The sequence below is a fragment of the Saccopteryx leptura genome, chromosome 3, assembly GCF_036850995.1.
Source record: "Saccopteryx leptura isolate mSacLep1 chromosome 3, mSacLep1_pri_phased_curated, whole genome shotgun sequence".
Lineage (NCBI taxonomy): Eukaryota > Metazoa > Chordata > Mammalia > Chiroptera > Emballonuridae > Saccopteryx > Saccopteryx leptura.
In genome coordinates this window covers 323169562-323187987 of record NC_089505.1, presented here as the reverse complement: position 1 = coordinate 323187987, position 18426 = coordinate 323169562, and the positions used below count along the sequence as shown (strand labels likewise).

Here is an 18426-nt window from a genome sequence, read left to right as displayed (position 1 = left end):
CAGCTCTTTCCTAAATATACCAGGTACCTTCTAATGTAAGACTTTTATATTTGATGGTCCTTTCATCCCGGTAACTGTACCTCTAAATATTTTCTGATCAAAATCTTATTATGCTCAAATGTCTGCATCTCAAAAAGATCTTTTATTTCTTTTTATTGATACCCAGTTTTGTTTCTATGGTGTTATTTTTCTTTAAAGAACTTATCATCATTACTCTCCCAATTAGAAGTGAACACCTAACAAACAGGAATTTTTGATGTTTTGTTCCCTATTGTAGTTATAGCAGATAATATGGAACCTAATACATAGTAACCACTCACCAATTATTTGAAGTATTCAACATAAAAAACAACAAAACAAAAAAACACAATCTCTTATTTCTCCTGGTTTTGAATTCTCTATTTAAGCTACATTTATTCTTTTTTTTTCCCAAAGTACCTAACTGCTATTTTTTTGGCCCTTAATATTCTCATAATTCTCATAAAGTCTTTATTTTTAATTCAAATTCACTACTTTATCCCTTTTTATTGTGTTTTTGCAAAAGCATCCTCAAAACCCTTTTTTCAAAGAGCACAGCAGAAAAAAAACTTATCTCACCGAAAGACAGAATGATTGTACACACATAGACAATATTTCTAAATTAAATATGAAGAAAGGATGTCCATGGAAATCAGGTAAGGCCCAGATTATGAAGAACTTACTTTGATCAAATTTCTAAATAACTTTTAAAAGAGGCATAAAGCAGGTGAGAAATGCAAAAAATACAAAAATAAAATACAATCACTGTGCCTGGTTTGCTCAGTGGCTAGAGTGTCGAACTGGCCTGCAAATGTCCCAGGTTCAATCCTGGGTCAGTGCACACATGAGAATCCACCTTCTGCTTCTCTCTCTCCTTCTCAACCTTCCCTCTCTCTTTCTTCCTCTCTTGCAGCCAGTAGTTGGCTCAGTTAGTTCAAATGTAGGCCAGGCACTGAGAATAGCTCAGTTGATTTGAGCATCAGCTCCAGACGGAGGTTGCCGAGTGGATCCTGGTGGGTGCACATGTGGGAATCTCTCTCTCTATTGCTCCAACTTTCACTTTAAAAAAAAATCAAACAAAAACACAACTCAGAATTGACAGAAGTCTGATAGAGACAACTGATTTATCTGATTAGAAGAAGCAAAAATCTTAATGATAGAAATGGGCAATGTGAAGTAATCAAATTCCAAACTTCAAATGGTAAAAAAGCTCAAGAATTTCAAGCCCAAGTTTCTTCTGAAGTACTGGATGCAGGAAAGGGCTAAAGATAAACTAACTGCTTGAAATGTGTGAGGTGTTAAACAAGTAACCCATTTCCTGGCCCACAGCTCCTCCTTCCCCAGTCTGTGTCTCTAACAATGACATTTGCTTTTAGAGAGGGTAAAGCAAATGCTCAGAGAACAAGAAAGTGAACCTGTGAGGAGAAACTGCACTCAAATGATGACATTAAAAACTGAGCTGAATGGCGAGATACACCAGTCACTCCTCTTCACCATCACTCCTTCCTCCAGAATCCAGTAGCTAGGTTTTAAGTCTTTGGCAAGTAAACTGAAGATTTCTTTCAGAAGGCTGACAATCTCCGTAGAAATTTTTATTTTTCCAGATTTGATCTTTGACAGCTTTTTCAGTTGGCTCTTGTGCCCCTAATGAGGGTTTTGTAGTTGCTACTGTTTTTGTTTGTTTGTTTGCTTGTTTTATTATGAGGTGTTTTTTTTTTTATTTTTTTCTAAGCATGCCATTATTTCCTAGTGTTATAAAATGCTTCAGTCTCTTCCTGTAAATTTTCTGCCCTAATATTAGAATCAGTTACAAGAAACGCTATTTTATTTTTTTGGAGAATAAATAAACACACACACACACACACACACACACACACACACACACCAAACTTAATATTGATTTCCAGAGAGGAGCAGGAACTGCTCAGCTCAAAGTTGGTGATAATATCAAGATAAGGACCTCAATCTTCTCAATGCTTTGACCCCTAACAAAGATCTTAGCACATTACTTAGGATGAAATCAGGGCCTCCTAATTCTTTGGTCACACATTCCTACTCTTTACTATAAGGCCATAAAACATCCGTATAGTTCTGTCTAGTGGTACATGGATTATCATAAAATAAAGATTTTTGTTGTAATATACATCACAATGATGACTGCACTTTCTTGTTCTTAATTAAGTTTTGGATATGGACTTGATCAACTGCTAAAAAAGAAAGCCTCTAACTTCTAGTCAAGACCTCAAATCTGGATCAAGAGAGCATGTATATGAACTATATCAAAATTAACCCACTGATGTTTTAATATCACTTTTTAGTTTGACTGTTTGTGTTAAGTAGCCTGAATAGTTAAGGAAAGTTTTAGAGAACAGAACCTACATTGTCCTAAATAAATAGTGCAGCAAACATTTTACTAAGAGAACAACAACAACAACAACAACAAATGAAGAAACACAAATATAAGGAGTCCTTGTAAGCAAAGGCAAATTTAATGATGGGTGCTCCAGATGCATGCCCTGGGCCCTGACTTCTGAAGGGCCCTTCAAAACCCCAACTTTACACTTTTTAACTTTTTTCTAATGACACCAAGTTTAATTTCATATGTGCAATTTTAACATTAATAGTATACAATATTTTTTATTTATTTAAAAATATGGTTATCATGTATTTTTATTTTTCCTGCCTCTGTTTTTTATTTATTTTTATTTTTTTGGTATTTTATCCAAAGTTAGAAGCAGGGAGGCAATCAGACAGATTCCTACATATGCCTGACAGGGATCCACCGGGCATGCCCACCAGGGGGCAATGCTCTGACCATCTGAGGCATTGCTCTGATGTGGCCCGAGCTATTCTAGCACCTGGGGCGGAGGCAATGGAGCCATCCTCAGTGCCTGGGCCAACTTTGCTCCAATGGAGCCTTGGCTGCGAGAGGGGAAGAGAGAGAGATAGAGAGGAAGAAGCAGGAGAAGGGAGGAGAAGCAGATGGGTGCTTCTCCTGTGTCCTCTGACTGGGAATAGAACTCAGGACTTCCACACACTGGGCCGACACTCTACCATTGAGGCAACTGGCCAGGGCCTCTTTTTTTTTAAGAGGCCCAATATTTTCTTCTGCCCTGGGGCCTCAACCAACCTTAATCTGCCTCTGCTTGTAGACCATTCCATAATTAAATTTCCCACATTTATATGGTATTAGCCAAGGAGACAGATCTGAATTTTCAGTCTCTAACTATATTTTGGTGGTATTAAAAGTATTTGGTTCAAGAAAGCAAAAAAAGTAGAAGTCATCGGGGGAGTTTGTGGTCCTTTTCTCCCTGTCCCCAAGGAGCTGTAGGTTGACTAATATAAGGCAGTTTTGTCCTGAAGAAAGTAATAATTTCAATTAATTTTTGATAGTACTAACCTTTACCAGATTTTTTTTAAGGCATGGGAGTATAAAGGTGGACATTTTGGCAGGAAGCAAAAAGTACACCAGGATCATTTTAAGCAGACAAGGAACTCAGGAAACATAATGGAACCCTTAAGCTCAATATAAGAAAAGCAGTAAATGCCTTGTGTCCAATTTGTCAGCATTTAAGAAAAGTATTATTGGATGTTAGTAGAGTCAAGATTTTGGTCAGGATGAACTTGTCCCTCAGCAAGGGACAAATCTTCAATATGAAGGTCTTGGGCTGGAGTGATGTTGACTGAGGTGGTGTTGTATCCATCAGGGAGTTCCCAGGCCAGGGTGATTCTGTCTAGGATTTCTTTTCCAAATAGATGCACACTCAAGTTGATATAGTTTCTTGTTTTTGTAACTCTACAGTATTACAAAGAAAATGAGCTGCTAGTTTAAGTCATTGTACTTAAAAAATATTTTTAAGTCAAATTCCCAGGGTTAGGTTCATTATTTGGATGTTAGTAGAATGTCAAATTGTTTTCCAATTAAAATATCTGCAACTGAGGTTGGAGGTGCAGAATTAGCCTGCAAGCAGACCTCTACTGTAGCCAATTACTACAGACTCTTTGCTTCAGTTGTTGATTTGGTTGGTAACAGGCATGTCAACAAGTTCTGGGTTTAGGGCTTCTATTACCCAGACTCAATGGGAGGTGGGCCTTAATATTTGTCTTGTCTCCTATAAAAATGGCTTACTGTGAGGATTTGAGCCTCTTGGTTACAAACCTGCTATCTGGCACCTATAAGAGACATGGAAATTTCATCAAATGCCTTTTTAGGAGCTCAGCATTGTGTATTCTTGGAAGTGAAATGTATGCCTTAGTTAGTCAGTAATGTCTGTAATTATGAAGGGGATAAGGAATGTCCGAGGAAAGTTTTGTATTGTGGCCTTAGTATCTGTAGACATGGGTAATTTTGATTTATATTTTGGGTGTCTGTGAGGCAAGAGATTTTCAGAGTTCTTTACTCTGAAGAGGACAGCTCTTAGGTAATGGCTTCACAGTTTGTAATAAATGTAAAGATGAGGCCATTTGTTTAATTAGGTCTTTTGTTTGATGGAGCCAGTGTCTCCAGTGCTAAAACGATTGCCTGAAGTTTGACCAATTGTGTGTCAAGGATGTCTTGACTAAGAGGGAAAAAAACTAGCAATATTTTACTGAGCTTCATCATTTATGATGTTAGTAATGTCACTTATACAGTCTATAAACTCTCACTGATGCTCATTCAGTTAATCTCAAGAGGCTCCCCAGACAGTTAAGGGAGGTAGGAGAGGGCTGACCTCCTCCAGCATCATGGAATCACACAAATTAGAGAGGACAAGGAAGAATACTCTCTTACAGATGGGATATGCCAGAGGACCCAGGTTTGGCATGATCCTGTCTCAAGGAGACCTCATTAGCCTTGCCGTATAGTGAAGTGGTATTTCTATGATGTCAAGCATATGGGAAGCTGGGTATGGGGTTCACAGGCTTGGAAGTTTGAGAGATTTATTTCCAGGAGTGCCCAGAAGAGAACCAGTTGTTTGTTGCTCTAATGGCTTATAGCATAAGGCTGAAAGAGGCAGTTTCTTACATAAGGAGCCTTTGGCCAATTTATGACCATCATACGTGATCCAGAAACTCCAGGGATCATGAAAAGAGGTTAAAAGAAGTTGCCAGAGCCTCTACAATGAAGGAGTCTTTGAGGGCACTAATGAAAATGCTTATTGATTTATTATTGTTTTCTTATTTAGAAAATTAAATTTCACAGGGTGACATTGATCAATAAGAATAAAATGTTTCAGGTAAACATCTTTATAGTGCAAGGGTCGGGAACCTATGGCTTGCAAGCCAGATGTGGCTCTTTTGATGGCTACATCTGGCTCGCAGACAAATCTTTAATAAAAAAATAATAATGTTAAAAATATAAAACATTCTCATGTATTACAATCCATTTCCTATCACTCATGTTCATTGTTGTGGGTGGCTGGAGCCAATCACAGCTGTCCTCCGGAACAACACCAAATTTTTATTGAATAATGCGTAACATACACGGGTCATTGTATGGCTCTCACAAAATTACATTTTAAAATATGTAGCATTCATGGCTCTCTCGGCCAAAAAGTTTCCTGACCCCTGTTATAGTGTTTGAACTATTGATTATGTTCTGTTCCTATACTCAAAGGCAAAAATCACTCTCTGTCACTGCATACCTGGACCTCTTTACTCCCCTCTCCTAAACCTCTCCCACAAAACACCCTCCCCCTGTTAACCATGTCACTTTTACTACGTTTATGAGTCTCAGTTTTACAGCCCACCAATGTGTGAAATCTTGGTTTTTAACTTTCTCTGATTTACTTTTTCACTCAGCATAATGTTCTCAAGATCCACTCATGTTGTCATAAATAGTAATATGTCATCAATTCTTAAGGCAATTCCATTGCATATATGTACCACTTCTTCATTATTCAGTCATCTATTGAAGGACATTTTGGATGTCTCCATGGCTTGGCCACTGTGAATAATTCTATGATAAACATGGGGCTTCATGTATCTACATATCAATGTTTTCTAGTTTTTGTGGTAGATGTCCAGTAGAGAAATTGCTGGGTCATATGGTAGTTCTATTCTTAATTTTTTGAAGAACCATCATACTTTCTTCTATAATGGTTGTATTAATTTGCTTTCCCATCAGAAGTTAATTAGGTTCCTTTTTCTCCACTGCCTCTCCAACAGTTGTCATTACCTGTCTTGTTGAAAATAGCCAATCTAACAGGTTGGAGGCTAGATTGTAGTTTTTTTTGTGTGTTTTTTTTTTTTGTTTGTTTTTGCTGTTGTTGTTTTTAAACATTTTTATTAATTTTTTTTTTAGATTTTATTTATTTATTTTAGAGAGAGGAGACACAGAGAGAGAGACAGAGAGAGAGAAGGGGGAAGGAGCAGAAAGCATCAAGTCCTATATGTTCCTTCACAGGCAAACCCAGGATTTTGAACCAGCGACCTCAGTATTCCAGTTCAACACTTGACCCACTGCGCCACCTCAGGTCAGGCATTGTTAGGGCTATTGTAGTTTTGATTTGCACTTCTTGAATAGCTAACAAAGATTAGAGCATCTTTTCTTTTTTTTTTTTTATTAACAACTATTTTTAATGGGACGACATCAATAAATCAGGATACATATATTCAAAGATAACAAATCCAGATTATTTTGTAGTTCATTTATGTTGCATACCCATCACTCAAAGTCAGATTGTCCTCTGTCACCTTCTATCTAGTTTTCTTTGTGCCTCTCGCCCTCCCCCTTTCCCTCTCCCTTTCCCCCCTCCCCCCGTAACCACCACACTCTTATCAATGTCTCTTAGTTTCACTTTTATGTCCCACCTACGTATGGAATAATGCAGTTCCTGTTTTTTTCTGATTTACTTATTTCACTTCGTATAATGTTATCAAGATCCCACCATTTTGCTGTAAATGATCCAATGTCATCATTTCTTATGGCTGAGTAGTATTCCATAGTGTATATGTGCCACATCTTCTTTATCCAGTCATCTATTGACAGGCTTTTTGGTTGTTTCCATGTCCTGGCCACTGTGAACAATGCTGCAATGAACATGGGGCTGCATGTGTCTTTACGTATCAATGTTTCTGAGTTTTGAGGGTATATACCCAGTAGAGGAATTGCTGGGTCATAAGGTAGTTCTATTTTCAGTTTTTTGAGGAACTACCATACTTTCTTCCATAATGGTTGTACTACTTTACATTCCCACCAACAGTGTATGAGGATTCCTTTTTCTCCACAGCCTCTCCAACATTTGCTATTACCTGTCTTGTTGATAATAGCTAATCTAACAGGTGTGAGGTGATATCTCATTGCAGTTTTGATTTGCATTTTAGAGCATCTTTTCATATATCTGTTGGCTATTTCTATGTCTTCATGGAAGAGGTGTTTGCTCAGGTCCCCACCCCCCATTTTTTAATTGTATTGTTTTCCTATTTGTTGCTGAGCTTTGTAAGTTCATTATATATTTGGCTATTGACTCCTTATCAGAGCTGTTGTTTGTAAATATCATCTCCCTTTTGGTTGGCTGGCTTTTTGTTGTTTTGTTAGTTTCTTTTGCTGTGCAGAGTTTTAGTTTGTTGTAGTCCCATTAATTTATTTTTGCCTTTACTTTCTTTGCCTTTGGAATCAAATTCATCAATTGTTCTATATAGCCAAGGTCCATAAGTTTAGTACCTGTTTTATTCTATGTAAATTATTGTTTCAGGTCTTATATTTAGGTATTTAATCCATCTTGAATTAATTTTTGTACAGGGGGACTAACGGTAGTCAAATTTTATTATTTTGCATATGACTTTCCAATTTTCCCAGCAACATTTATTGAAAAGGCTCTCTTTTCTCTATTGTGTGTTTTTGGCTTCTTTGTTGAAGATTATTTGTCCATATAGGTGTGGCTTTATTTCTGGACTCTCGATTCTATTCCATTGGTCTGTATGTTTGTTTTCCTGCTAATTCCATGCTGTTTCAATTATCTTGGCTCTGTGGTATAATTTGAAGTCAAGTACTGTGATACCTTTCACTTCATTCCTTTCTCTCAGGATTGCTTTGGTTATTTGGATTTTTTTGTGGTTCTGTACAAACTGAAAGATCTAGAACTCAGCAAGAGTTGTATCAACCATGCAGAGGCTAAAATGTAAAAAAGAGGATTTTCTGCAAACACCTCGGTGCAGGTTGAACTGAGTCTGGTAAGAGAATCAATGTCGGGCAAGGGTGAGAGGGTTAGTATTATACTCTCCTGCTTTTGTTGATGCTGGTTACCAGGCCTCCAGTCCGGGCCTGTGACATTCATCTGTTTCGATTCCTGCCTCCATTGGTAATGGACTCCTGTGGCAACAGGCTCCTGTTTGGTCAAGTTGAAGGTTAAGTACAGTTCATCACATTCCTATCTTGTTGGTTATAATAAAGAATAGAAGGAAGGAAGAAGAGGGTATAGTTTCTCTTTTGCTACTTCCTGCAGAACATTGGGCGTCTTGAGCAACCTGCAGAACATTGGGTGTCTCTAAACCTGTTGTGACATTGGCTGGTATTCTTTTTGAGTCTGCATGAGGACAAACTGGCTTATGATTTGATTGATTAGAGTCCTTACTCTATTCTGTAGGAATCATGTAGGTAATCATAGGATGCAGGGCCCAAAGAGGAGGAGCAGGAAGGCATAGAACATGGGTCCCATAAAGGGTAGAAGCCAAATGAGCTTTGGTAGTGCTGCTTGTATGCTTGACCAGATGAAGTGAGAGAGGTCTTGTTTGCCAGGTTGCATTTTCTAAGATACACTGTGTGCATTCTGCTACTTATCTAGTGGAATTTATGTAGATGCAGCATGAGGTGTTTGGCACCATGCACATGCCTCCTTCCTCTGCCAATAGGTGATCTAAAGCTATGCATTTGTCAATGACCATGCAATTGAGAGAGCCTAAAGATTTAGAAAGGAGGTGGAAATACTTACCAGATACTGAGAAATAGTGGCCATAGCTGTGGTGATACTGTTTGCTGTAATGGCGTTTGTAAGTGAAGCTTCCCGCTAACTCCACCATTGTGGCGGTGGCTATGAGGCCGGTAAGTATAAGGCCTATTGCCTGCATGTGCTTAGGTTTGTGGCTTGTGAGGGTTATAAAGGTAGAGTTAGGGATAAAAGTGGTGAAGACCATGTTCTCTGGGGTGACAAACCAGCTAGCCCATATTTTGCCGTGCCGGGATGGGTCTAAGCACTGAGTGGCTAGTTCTTGAAGAGATGTTATGTTGGGGGCTCCTAGAAATATTAATCCAGTTGGGAGGCAAGGCAGACCTGGATGTAGATGTAGGGACCATGGGCTAAGAGAGAGATGTCTAACCCAAGGGAGTGGTAAGCCATTTCTGGTTGAGCAGCCCAGATATCTGCTTATTTCTCGGGTGATTGGAATGAAAAAGGAATATTTCCTAGGTTTTTTCGGCCTGGTGTTGTTTTGTTTCATTACAGATCCAATTGGGTAGATTCTTAGGAATAAGTATGTATTGTAAGAAGGAGACATTTGCCGATAAGAAGAAAACAGTAGGTTTAGAGTTTTTCTAAATTTGCATCTAGTGGCATTAAGAGTTGTTTCTTGATGTGAGGTGTTTGCAGTAGCATCATAATCGCAGTGACAAAGGGGATATTTTGAGGAGTTTATGTAATAAATGTATGGGGGAAGGCTTCTGAGGGAGTCTTTGGGTTGGACATAGGATGGAGGATGTTGGTATACAGTATGTGGAACATGAATGCATGCAGAGAGACTAGCAGGGTGCTTTACTGTGATGGGTAGAGAAGGGCTGGCCTGATCATTCCACTTTCGGCAGGGCAGATTTTTCGTAGCATCAGACCTGTTGATGGGAACCCCTAGTAGGTATGGGGTTTGCCCTGGGGTTGGGTTGCTGGTGACAAAGCCAAAGAGTTGTATTTAGATTTTTGAAACTTTGATGTCCAACTGTCTGGGCCATTTTAAGGATGGTATTTTTCCATCTGGTAGCCTGGAGAATGGGAGTCTCAAGTAAGAAAGCGAGAAAGAGTATATGAGGGGTCATGGTTCTTTAGGTATGCAGGTAAGCCTAAGGGTGATAGGGGAGGTACTTATCGCCCTCTAGTGGTGTGGATGTTATGCCAGGGAGACCTTGATTCTTGTCCAGTGGATCCAATGAGGAAGTCCTTGTATGTGGACAGCCATTGGTGTGCTGTAGACGACCATGTGAGGAGGGCTGGTCCACCGAGGTTGTAGTTTGTCCGAGGGCTGCTATATTAGAATCTTCCCACTTGTGAGGTCATCCTCAGATCCTGGCTGGAGTGGCTCTGAAAGAGGTATGAGATGGTTAGCAGCTTCACGAAGAAGAGACCTGGTGAGATTAAGAACAGAGATATAATCCCCAATCGGATCCTCTTTCAATTCCAGTGGGGGTCCTAAGAGAAAAGATCTCCCATACATGAGCTCAAATGGGCTATAGAAGGTAGGGCCCTCAAGAATTGCTCGCATCCCTGTGAGCACCAGGGGGAGGACAGCTGTCCAGGGCCATGTTACCTCCTGGGTTAGCTTAGTGAGCTGGGACTTATGGATGGAATTGGTTTTCTTGACTTTGCCTGATAATTGGAGGCAATAGGGAATATGAAGGTGTCAGGTGATGTTAAGATCCTGTGCAATGGCCTAAATGGCCCAACTAATAAAGGCAGGCTCATTGTCGGACCAAACCTAGGAATGATATGGCCTAATAAAGAACTTGCCACTACACTTGCTCCTTCTGTTGTAGCAGGAAATGCCTCACCCATTCTGAAAAGGTATCAACAAATACAAGGAGGTATTTGAACTTTTTAACAGGTGGCATGTGAGTGAAATCAATCTGCCAATCTTGTCCTTGTGTTAAACCTCTGCCTGATGAGTGGGAAAATGTGGGGGTCAAAGGGCACCCAGAGGAGAGAAAGAATAACAGGTCTTGCATTGTCATGTTATTTCCTGATGGTGTTCAGAGATCAGCCTGCAAGAAACAAGGGACTGGAGGTGGCCTAAGAGAGGTTTGTAGCTGACATGAAAAGACTGGTGCGGGGCTTGGAGTATAGACTCAGCTTGCTCCTGAGGGAGTATATACCGACCGTTTTCCAGATACCATGGGCCTCGCTTCCTGTATCCTTTGGTATTAAAGTTTGCTAGGTCAGTTATTGTGTAAGATGGGGAAAAGACAGAGAGAGAAAAGAATTATTCATGAAGAGCTTCCCAAGCAACTCGCTTGGCTGTGGTGTCAGTGAAGTTTTTGCCTTAGGCTACAGGATTGTGCTGGGTCTGGTGGCCCAGACAATGAATGATTACTGCCTCCAAGGGCAGTTTGGCAGTTTCAAAGAGCTTCTTGATCAGCCTGCCATTAACTATGGGGATTCCCTGGGTAGTGAGGAATCCTTGCTCCACACTAATTGTGGCATGGGAGTGAATGATATGGAAGGCATACTTAGAATCAGTATAAATGTTAATTTGCCTTTTTTTCTGCCAATGTGAGTGCTCTTATAATAGTAATTAGTTCTGCCTTTTTGAAGGTGGTGTCCTGGGGCAAGGGGGGCATCTCAATGACTTGGGTGGCCGTTATAATGATGTAACCTGTATATGAAACTCTTCGCTGGCAGTAGGAACTGCCATTGATGAACTAAGTCTGCTCAGTATCTGAAATGGGAGAGTCTCAGATGTGGGAAAAGGGAGATAGGTGAGCATCTATTACTTCTAAACAATTGTGTGGACTATTGGGGGAGGTAATAAAAATTGAAAGTGGGAAGGGTAGAAGAATTGCAGGGTTTAGGGCAGGGGTCTCAAACTCAACTCAGCATGTGGGCCACAGAGCAAGATCACAGCCGTTTGGCGGGCTGCACTAGGTCTACAAAAGGCAACTGTTACACAACACTTTTCTCACTGCAGCTGAAAACAAAAAAAAAAATCAGTACAACAAGCACAATCGTACATGCAGTTTACTCAGTGTCACAAAACGACCAGAAACTGTAGTTCGCATCACAACTGCTGTTAACTAAGCTAATATCTAGCTAGGATGCTAGAGAAATGAAAAATACAAGTAGGCCCCTAGGCTTACTAAATTTTATCCAAAATATTTTGAACTTCGTGGATTAGTCTGTGGGCCGCACAAAATTGTTCGGCGGGCCGCATGCGGCCCGCGGGCCGCGAGTTTGAGACCCCTGGTTTAGGGGAATGCAAGATGCTAAGGTTATCTGCGGAGTCTGAAGAAAGAGAGAATGGAGTTGTATTCGAGATGGGGACATAAGGCATTCTAGGTGTCTTTGTGAGAACATGTCCTTGGGACTATGGGAGCTGGCCACGGTAGTTTGTCCATAGAAAGTGATCTTTTGGTTCACTAAAGTAAATATTGCAGCTGCTGCCAGTGCCCAAAGGCAGGTAGACCAGGCACGAACAGTACTGTCTAGCTGTTTAGAAAGATAAACTACTGGCTTCAGGATGGGTCCCTTATATATGCCTAAGAGCCAGAGGCAGATTAAGGTTGAGTGAGGCCCAGACACAGCTGCATGGGGCCTATGCAGTGTAGTATGTGTATAGTATAAAAAAGTGTAAAGATGGGGTTTTGCAGGGTCCTTCAGAAGTTGGGGCACAGGGCGCACGCCTGATGTGCCCACTGTTAAATCCGCCTCTGCTAAGAGCCCTACTGAGACTCCTACTGAGACTTCTTTCTGCTCCTCTATATAGAGCGTAAAAGGCTTGAACAAGGGGAGAGTGAGTACTGAGGCTGTTGTGAGGGCCTTTTGGAGCTTCTTGAAGGAGGCCTCAGTGGGTGCTGTGGGGTCTAGAGGTTCATCAAGGTCTTGCTTGGCTGCCTGGGATAGTGGATTGGCAAGTGTAGCAAAGTTAGGAATCCACAAATGGAAGTAGCTGGCTAGACCTAAAAAGGAAAGTAATTCCCTTTTGGTTTCAGGAGTGGGTAGACTAGAAATGAATGAGACTTCCTTTTTTGAAATACCACAAGTGGTTGAAGAGAGTGACAGTCCTAGGTAAGTCACTCAGGGGGTTGATAATCGGGCCTTTTTTTGGAGAGACCCTGTATCCCTGGTCAGCCAAGAAATTCAGTAATCGGGCCATTTGGGTCCTTGATTCTTCTGTAGAAGGGCTGCAGAGCAGCAGGTGGTCAACATACAGGAGCTGGTAGAGCTGCCTAACTTTAGAGCTTTTGAGTCTCCTGCAAAAGCCTGCCCAAACAAGTGAGGGCTGTCTCAGAATCCTTGTGGCAGCACTGTCCAGGTGAGCTGCTGGAGTTGCCTTGAATCCAGATCTGTCCAAGTAAAGGCAAAGAGGTCTCAGGAACTGGGATGCAGGGGGATAGTGAAAAATACACCCTTAAGATCTAGTATCGTAAAATGAGTGGTGTTTAGAGGGATCTGAGACAGCATGTTATAAGGGCTGGGAACAACTGGGTGAATGGGTCTTATAGGTTGATTAATGATATGAAGAGCTTGTACTAGCTGATAGGCTCCTTCTGATTTACGGACAGGGAGAATAGGTGTATTGGATTAAATGTCCTGTAAATGTCTATTATGTGCTTTTGGTCTAGTATGTTGTTTGAGGCTGGTATTTCTTTATTGATTTTCTGATTGGATAATCTATGTAAACCATAATGCTCTCCAAATATGATTTTGCTTTTTTCTCTTTCTATTATAGATCCGTTAGTAGATGTCATATATTTTGGTGCTCCCTGATTCAGTGTATATATAGTGAGAAGTGTCATATCTTCTTAATACAATGATCCCCTTATCACTATGAAGTGTTCATATTTGTCTCTTGTTACCTTTGATATCTTGAAGTCAGCATAGTCAGATATTAGTTTGGCTACACCTGTTTTTCTTTGTGTATTATTTGCTTGAATAATCATTTTCCAACCTTTCACTTTGAGTCTACTTTTGTCCTTGCAACTTAGATGTGTCTCTTGAAGGCAGCATATGGTTGGGTTTTGCTTTTTGATCCAATCTGCTTCTCTGTGCTTTTTTATAGTTGTGTTCAATCCATTTACATTTAAAGAATTTATTGACATTTGAGGATTTCCTATAGCCATTTTATGTTTTGCTTTCTGGTAGCTCCGTGTCTCTTTTGGTTCTTCTCTTTTGTGTTTCCATCAGTGGTTTTTTTTTTTAGTGGTATTCCATACTTCTTTCCCGTTTCTTCTTTTTTTAAGCTATGTATTTCGGTAGTGGCTTTTTCATGAATGATTATCATTTGGGTCATTAAGAGAAAAATTTTCATTTGTACAAGAAACTTGTCTTTGTTTTATGAGTGCTTCTACACTCTATTCTCCTTTGCTACTGCCAATCTTTATCCTTTCCCATTTTATGTTATTGTTGTCACAGATTATCCTTGTTTTTATTGTGACCTTGTTGGAGGTTTTACTTGTACTGTAGTTTTAATTTGTTTTGTTCTTTGTATCTGGTCAAATAACCCCCTTGAGTATTTCCTGCAGTGGGGGTTTTCTGTTGATAAATTCCCACAGCTTCTATATTTCTGCAAGAGTTTTTATTTCTCCTTCATTTTTGAAGGATAGCTTTGATGGGTATAGTATTCTTAACTAGTAATTTCCTCTTTCAGTCCTTTGAATGTTTGGGTCCATTCTCTTCTGGCTTGTAGAGTTTCTGCTGAGAAGTCTGATAATAACCTAATGGGCCTCCCTTGATATGTTATGCTCTTCTTTCCTGTAGCTACTTTGAGGATTATTTCTTTGTCATTTACTTTGAGAATTTTATTAAAATGTGCCTTGGATAAGTTCTGTTTGGGTTGCAGTAACTCAACATTCTGTTTGCTTCTTGGATTTGAGGATCTAACTCTTTTCATAGACTTAAAAAGTTCTCGTAAAGTATTTGTTTGAATAGGCTTTACATTCCCTTCACTCTCTTCTTCTTCTGATATACCCATTATCCCTATATTGCTCTTTCTGATGGAGTAAGACAATTCTAGTAGAGCTCTATCATTTATTTTAATTTGTGAGTTTCTCTTTTTCTTTCTGTAGCATTGCTAGTTGACTATTTTCTTGTTACTGTTCTTTCTTCTACCTGGCCTATTCTGTTAGCTAAATGTTCTATCTCATTATTTATTCCATGTATTGATTTCTTCACCTGTTTTTAAAGTTTCAATCTCCTTGGTGAGGTATTCATATTATTTTCTGAACTCCTCAAGTTGCCTCTTGGTTTTTCTCTTGAATCTTGTTGAGTATTTTCAGAACTTCAATTTTGAATCCTCCATTGTTTAACTCCAAAGGTTTCTATGTGATTAATATCTTTTTTCTGGAGATTTTTTATTTCTACCTTAACTACATCTCTGTTTTGGTATTTGATAGCCATGGTATTTGATTTCTTCTTCCTTAATGTCATTTTAGAGTGGTATTTTTAAGAACTCTAACAAAAAAAATAAAAAATGAAAAATAAAAATTGAAAAAATATAATGAAAAATAAAAAAATTGGAAATAATAACAAGTAAAAAAGGAAAACCACTAAAAACAGAGAGAAAACAAACAATAAAAAGGCCACAAAAATAAAAATATAAAAATTAAATACAATGAAATTCAAAAGAGAAAAGGAAAAAAGAGAAAAAAGAAAAAAAATCATTTTTGAGAGGTTACTATTTTCTTCTAATAGGTGTTGCTGTATTATAAGTTTTAGCCTTGTGAAATTCCTGGGCTGAACTCCACTGAGATATTTTTGTCACAATGATGTAGGCAGGGCTGCAGATGTGTTGGCTGGTGGGGCATGTTGTGAGGGCTTTAAGGCTTCACAGCTTTACAGTTTAGCAATGGCAGTCATTGGTCTCTGGGATCTCCTCCTCATGTCTCAACAGACCAGGGGACCAGACAAAGAGCACCTCTCTTCTTCACGGGAGCATGTGTCTCTGGAGAGTTAGTTGTGGTATCTGTCACTGCCACTCTCCATACCCCACAAGGTGAGGGATGCAGGATCTGGGAGGCTGAGGGGCCTGGCTTTGGTTTTCTCCTCCTTTGTGCCAAATACAGAATGCAGGCAGACTGCAGCAACACTGGCTGTAATCCTTTGTTTTACCACTGCTTTGGTTTAGTATCTTCCTCTCTGCTTCTCAACTGTCTGCTCCTCCCAGAAGATGGAGGCCCAATCATTCCAGGTTTCCCTCTTCATATCCCTGGCAGTTAAAACACATACAACCCAAGCTTTCTTCCTTCCTGTAGTCCTGACAGTGAAAAAAAACCCCAACCACTCCTGGCTTCTCTCTTTTCTCTGGAGCCCATTTCCTGTGCATTTTATCTTCCATCCCCCTTTTCAACCCTCTCTCCTTTAATTGATTGGGTGCATGGATCATTCAGCTGTGAGCCCAGCTGGGGTTGCTTCACTGTGTTATAGTTGTTCTGTTTGTTGATATTTCAAGGGGAGAGATCAGGAGTATCTCTCATGCTGCCATTTCTCTGTCATATATATATATTTTTTTTGCTTTTGTGCATGCAGGTATGTTTATATTAATAAATTTTGCAAGATAAATTCTATAACACTCTATCTTCCCATACTTTTGATTCTATTGGTAAAAAGTAATTTAATGGTATGTTTATGAATTTTAGAGAATATAGTTTATGGTCTTATTTAATCTAGTATTAAAGATGGTGTTTTATATTTTAATTTGTGTTGCATAAATTTTAATACATCTATAAACTTATTTGTATAAATATAAGTTTAATGTTGGCTTAAAAACATAAGTACATGACAGGTTACAGGTATAAAATTTTAAACACTTTAAAAATAGATCACATTGCTTAGTACATGGTAAAAAAGAAAATTTATATCATTAAATGTTACTCATATACATATATGGAGTAAAAAATAAAACATAGAAGAAATGTTGTGTAAATATAGTTTTATAAAAAGACTAACCACTTTTAAAATCCTTTCTTTCAGGAAAGAACGGTGACCATTAGAAGACAAACTGTAGGAGGATTTGGATTAAGCATAAAGGTAGCCTGTCTTCCCAGTCTGTTCTTACAAAGGCCATACTATAATGTTGCATTTTTGTATCTTTAACATTTGCATGATTAGCAATTAGACAAGCATACCTATAGCAAATTTCTCAATATTTAGACTGAGATGAAAGCTTAGTATAACCTTGATCACCTTTTGATGTAGAAATTTTATAATATTACTTGAAAATTTTACTTCACCTGACATTAACATTTTTATCTGATTCCCTCTAAATTTTACTTTACTTGTCATTAATATTTTTATCTGGTTCCCTCTAAATTATTTTAGTGTTCATATCAGTCTTAAACCAGGCAGAGTAGGGAAAACTGACCTGTCAAATAAGAGCAAGAACAATTTCTATTCTAATGAGGTTTTATAGTAAGTTGCATATTAGTTGTACTTTATTTATTTCTTTTATTCAGATTTTTGTTTATATTTAAGAAATCAGTAAAACCTCTTTACATTGAAAAATATATAGGATAGATTTAAAGTTTAGTATTTGATTTATTATAAAATTTTCATGCCTTTTTTTCCATTTATTAAATTTTAAAAGGCTTTTCTTTCTGTATATCATTGACTATAACAGATGAACCATACTTGCAGCTTATCACTGAAACAAAAAGAAAATTTAAAATGATGGGAATTTATATAAATATTAGAGTAGTTAACTCAAAGACTTTAAAATGCTTTTTAGAAATCAACATCTCTGAGCCTGACCTGTGGTGGCACAGTGGATAAAGCGTCAACCTGGAAATGCTGAGGTTGCTGGTTCAAAAACCCTGGGTTTGCCTGGTCAGGGCACATATGGGAGTTGATGCTTCCTGCTCCTCCCCCCTTCTCTCTCTCTCTTTCTCTCTTCCCTCTCTATAATAAATAAATAAAATCTTAAAAAAAAAAAAGAAATCAACATCTCTGAATAGATAAATAAGATTTAACTTTATCTTGATTGTTAGGTTAGGCATTTTGCTTATGTAGGGTAAAAATCATATGTCTCAAGTGTATATTTCATAAAATTTTAACACAGTTTGAGTTATTTATGCTTGAAAATTGAAACTCAAAAATTATTGACTCAGCTCTAGTTGACATTATGAAAATGACTCAGAAAACTGATCAGTATGGAAAAGTACTGTGTTGTCAAGTAATAAAAATATTACTATATAAAATGTTAGTTTTAAAATATATTTGTACTTTCATTTTGTCTGTCATAAACTATGACAAGAGACACACACAAAACAAATTAAAATTGAAAATGATGTTGTGGTAATTCCAACATTCAATAGATAAGTTTGTTTGTTTTTTATAAATAAATTTTTATTTTAATGGGGTGACATCAATAAATCAGGGTACATATATTCAGAGAAAACATGTCCAGGTTATCTTGTCATTCAATTCTGTTGCATACCCATCACCCAAAGAGAGATTGTCCTCTGTCACCTTCTATCTAGTTTTCTTTGTACCCCTCTCCCTCCCCTCCCCCTCTCCC

General features: G+C 38.5%; 1 protein-coding gene across 4 annotated transcripts in view; it reads left to right on the top strand.

Annotated features, from left to right (window-relative positions):
- Positions 1-18426, top strand: part of SNTG1 (syntrophin gamma 1) — a 587020-nt gene that overhangs the window by 253029 nt on the left and 315565 nt on the right. For all 4 annotated transcript variants that reach the window (XM_066379071.1, XM_066379069.1, XM_066379070.1 and 1 more), the window contains one exon: positions 16884-16940. In XM_066379071.1, the coding sequence (XP_066235168.1) occupies positions 16884-16940 (57 nt within the window). The remainder of the gene's footprint in view (positions 1-16883; positions 16941-18426) is intronic.